The 4,909-nt window shown below is 40.6% G+C and overlaps 1 protein-coding gene across 1 annotated transcript; it reads left to right on the top strand.

The window, feature by feature from the left end:
* Nucleotides 1-549: 549 nt before the first annotated feature.
* Nucleotides 550-3,003, top strand: LOC138078611 (olfactory receptor 8S1-like). Its single transcript, XM_068971428.1, has 2 exons — nt 550-1,322; nt 2,841-3,003. The coding sequence occupies exons 1-2, from the start codon at nt 550-552 to the stop codon at nt 3,001-3,003; spliced, it is 936 nt and encodes a 311-aa protein (XP_068827529.1).
* Nucleotides 3,004-4,909: the final 1,906 nt, after the last annotated feature.

The raw sequence follows: 4,909 nt of genomic DNA, 5'->3' as shown, positions 1-4,909 counted from the left end.
TTTTTTTTTTAAATAAGAAGTGCAAATGACTTATTCATGAACTTACAGTGAGAGAGAAAGGTCCTGTGCCATCATCAACTGTCACAATACTTCTATTAATCATTCAGCATGCATCATGGACTGTCAGTCAGATGGTTGGCCAAAAGCTTTATTGCTTACTCACTATGCCTGTGAGGCTTCCTGTGGTTTGAACTCTGTTGCTTTTGTAACTGGAGAACAGCCCCTCTCAGTGCTCTGGAGACTATTTCCACTCCCTTCGTTTCCTTCTTCAGTCTGAATGGTATCTTTTCTCTTCTCCTTCCTTTCTAGGTTTGATTCTCTACACTCGTCCTTCTCACCTTTTCCACCTTATCCAATAGATTATCGCCCTGAGCTGGAAAGGGTTGATGAGGTCTGACATGGCTAGGTTACCTCTGCTACACACACTGTCTTTGATCAGTCCTAAAGCTTTATTCATAACACCTCATTCCCAGCCATTCTCTGAGACTCATAGCACACTGGAACATTCTTTTCTGTTCTTGTCCCTCTGAAGGGAATCTCTAATGATCCATGGAAGTTGGCAACACAACCAGAGTCACTGTGTTTGTTCTCCAAGGACTATCCAACAACCCTCAGATCCAGGTAGTACTCTTTGTAACATTCCTGGTGATTTACCTCCTGATCCTCACAGTGAACCTGCTGATGCTGCTGGTGATCAGGACTGATTCCCACCTGCACACCCCCATGTACTTCTTTCTCAGTCACCTCTCCTTCCTGGATTCTTTCTATTCCTCAGTCATTGTGCCTAAGCTGCTAGAGAACCTGCTTTTCAAGCAGAAAACTATATCCCTCCTAGAGTGTTTCACTCAGATCTCCTTGGTCATATTTTCAGGGGGCACTGAAACCTGCCTCCTTTCAGTCATGGCCTATGACCGATACCAGGCTGTGTGCCACCCGCTGTCGTATGTGGGGACTATGAACAAGAAGATATGTATTGGCCTGGTGGGAGCCTCCTGGGCCATAGGAATGGGGACTGGCCTGCTTAACACCATCCTGCTGGCTCAGGAGCACTTCTGTGGCCCCAACCTCATCCGCAGTTTTGCCTGCGAGTTTCCTCCAGTGCTCCTGTTGGCCTGTTCTGACCCCTCCATGAGCGTTGCCTCCATCCTGACCACCATGGTGGTCCTGGGCCTTGGCACCCTTGTCCTAGTGCTGGTTTCTTACACTCATATCATCATGACAGCCCTGGGGATCGACTCTGCCTCAGGTCAGAACAAGATCTTCTCTACCTGCTCATCTCATGTTCTTGTGGTCACCATCTTTTATGGTTCAGGAATTTTCAGGTATGTCATTGTTAAACCTCCAGAATGTAAATGCAGGATATTTTTCACTCTAACGTAACCTTGAACTACAGAACAAAACATTGCAAAGTAGCAGGAAAAGAGTTGTACTGGAATTCAGAAGTCCTGGGACCTATTTATGGCTCTTTTGTGGACTAGATGTGTGAATTATAAAATATCCATTTTCTTTCTGAGAGTTGAATTTTTACACAGTTAAGCTTAATTTTAATATGTATTACATCACAAAAGGAATATTATTAACCTCATTTTCCAATTAGAAACCTGACTTTCAGAAGTAACCAGGTACTTTATCAAAGTTGCCGGAACAAGCTAGGAATCAAATCAAAATATAAACCAAGTCTCACTGACTTGAAACCTCAACCCCTTTTCTACCAAGTTTCTCTCAAGCATAAACAGCTGTAGTTGATGAATCCTTATTCCCAGGAAACAAAATAACCAATGGCCTGTGCTCTTTTCAAGTGAACTGGAAATGGATTTGCACAAGTTACTCCGTACTTTCCTCGTCTGGTTGTTACTTGGAGAGAAGTCAGGAGTGGGAATGGATAAGGAATGATCTAGAAGAGTTCACTTGAGCCTGAGAGCAAATCTCTCCAGCTTTCTTTGTCTCAGTTTCCTCATTTGCCATAAAGGTATAATACAATTACTCCCACCCACTTCACAGAAATGTTTGGAGGAATAAACTAAAAGATAAAAAATGAGAATGAAATGAGTATCTTTTTTATTTAAGCATGTAAAACCCACAAAGAACATTCCAATGAAAATGGCACAATTGCAAAAAAAAACAACAACAACTTTAATGCTTCTTTGGGAAATACTCCTCGTGACACTTAAGATACACTAAAAATTTTAATATTACTATTTTGTATTCCTATCTCATGCTGAACACATATTTATCTTTCATTTTATTTACCCAGCTTGGATTATTTTCTAAGCCAAAGACAAACGTGCTTAAAAGGACAAATGATTGTTCCACTAAGCGTTAGAAAAATGATGTGCTGTGATTTGGGGGTATTTCTCAGAGTCATAAATGTTAGGAAAAATGATAGCATTATTGGACTAGCATTTAGTTTTGTAAGGTACAATCACCACAAGATTGGAACATGCATATATAGGGAAAAGAAGAGGGAAAAAATCCTCATGTTATCACCATAACTATTAAGGAAAGTCACTTTGAAAACTGTGAAGCGCTACAGAAATGTCTGAAATTTTCTTTAGTTCTAGTCTAACCTGTACCATTTGATATGCTGAAGAACTTCCTTTTTCTTTGGAAACTCCTCTAACATTTTGCATAATATCACTCATGTATGGAGGCGTTTGAAGGCAAAAACAAGTGACTTCTCACTAATAACACAGCCATTTCTAGATGCTTTCTACCAGTGATAGATGACTCAGCTCTGAGGACCCTCTTGGCCAGTCTGGGATGGGATGGACTGTGGCTGGCAATGGCATTGTGGCCACTGTCCTGAGCTCATTTCTGTCCTTTGTGCAATTCCCTTCAAGGTACATGACTCCAGCTTCTGGCTCAGCCCTGGAGCAAGTGCTATCCATGCAGTACAGTGTGGTGACCCCGCTACTGAACCCCCTTATCTACAGTCTGAAGAACCAGGAGGTGAAGGCAGCTCTTAGGAGGATGCTGGCCAGGAAGCCTAGGCTTACCTTCTAACCCAGGCTCTACTGCCTCCGCGTAATCAAAGAAAAATTCAAGAGAAGGAAGAGGACTTATAGAGAGCTTCACTTTAAAGCTATCTCAGCATGAATTCTTCTCCACAACAGAAGCCTTAGTTCCTCTGACCCCTGTGCCCTCATCCAGTCAAGCAAGATGGGAAAATCTCCACAGAAATGATGGCACTCCTCCACAGATGACCCAGTTACCACGCAGGAAAATCTTCTCAAAAACCATACAGAGGAATTCTCAAAAAACAAAAATAGAACCACTCTATGTCCCAGCAATTCCACTTCTGGGAATATATTCAAAGGATATGAAAATACTAACTTAAAAATATATCTACACACCCATGTTCATAGCAGCATTATTTACAATAGTCAACATATGGGAAAGAATCTAGGTTTTATTAATGGGTGAATGGATAAAGAAGGCATGGGAAAGCAACTGGGTATTATCCAGCCATAATAACGAGGAAATTCTACCATTTGTGACAACATGGATGGACACTGAAGACATTATACTCAGTGAAATAAGTCAAAGAAACACAAACACTATATGATCTCACATGCAGAACCTAGGGAAAAACCAAACTCATAGCAAACAAACATGTAGTTGTCAGGAGTGGAAAGTAGGAAGAAACGGAATTGGAGGAAGGTGATAAAAAGGTCCAAATTTTCAGTGTAAGGTAAGTACTAGGGATGTAATGTACAATATAATGACTAATTAACACTGCTGTATGTTACATAGGAAACATGTTGAGAGTAAATCCTAAGAGTTCTCATCACAAGGAAAAAAATTTTTGTCTGTTTTTTTGCTTTTGCTTTTCTGTTTTTTATATGTTTATTTTTTTGGACATGATGGACTTTTTAGGAATAGAAAAGAGTTATATCTCAGTCCCAGTGAGGACTGTAGCCCAGGAGACAGCTTCTCAAATAACTCTGGGGAACTGCTCAGTTGAATCTTTTCTTTTTAATAGTTATATAATCTCTCAGAGCACAGAACATACATCAAATGTGACAGGGGTATATTCCTTCAAGTTTCCAAAACACAGAAGTTTAATAAATATGGACTAAGACAGCATAATGGTCATGTCTGGAAATGGAACCTTATCTTTCAGGGAATGTTAATGTGGATGTCATAAGGAGGGAGATTTTTATCCCTGTCTTCATAACAGACATTCTTTCTTTACCTTTATGATTGAAGCAGATACGCTGTGTATGGCTGACAGGCTCACCACATAAAATTCAGGCTGAACAATGTATTAGTCCAAACGACTTCCCCAAAACTCAATGTGTGAAAATTTTCTCCATCAGAGGGAATCTTCAGGTTTTCCCAGTTTGGAGTTTTGTGATGATGGATATTAACTGAACCTATTGTAATATTCATTTATATATGCATATCAGAACATCATGCTATATGCCTTGAAACTATACAGACTTATACAGTAATGTATGTCAATTATCTCTCCATAAAACTGGGGGTCGGGAGAGTAAAGAATATCTTCACAGACCCCCAGCCGTTTCCACAGCTATTGCTTTTCCCTCTCATTTCCTGCCTATTCAGCCCCTCCCTTTTGCCTCGCCCTCACTCTTTTGCTTTGTCTATACACAAAGTGGAAATCTGACCACTAGAAAATTTACCACTTGATTTTGGGAGAATTCCATCTTAGTACTGAGAGCCAGCTCCTCCTTTGTTCCCACACCGAAAACTCCCTGGCAAAACCTACAGCTCCAGAGAAACCTGGTTTCAGAATAGGCAGAGGAACCAGAGATCAAATTGCCAACATCAGCTGGATCATCGAAAAAGCAGGAGAGTTCCAGAAAAATATCTATTTCTGCTTTATTGACTATGCCAAAGCCTTTGACTGTGTGTGTGGATCACAATAAACTAGGGAAAATTCTGA

Source organism: Capricornis sumatraensis, chromosome 4, assembly GCF_032405125.1.
Source record: "Capricornis sumatraensis isolate serow.1 chromosome 4, serow.2, whole genome shotgun sequence".
Classification (NCBI taxonomy): Eukaryota; Metazoa; Chordata; class Mammalia; order Artiodactyla; family Bovidae; genus Capricornis; species Capricornis sumatraensis.
Note: the sequence above shows the minus strand (reverse complement) of the source record. Positions and strands in the feature narration are given on the sequence as shown.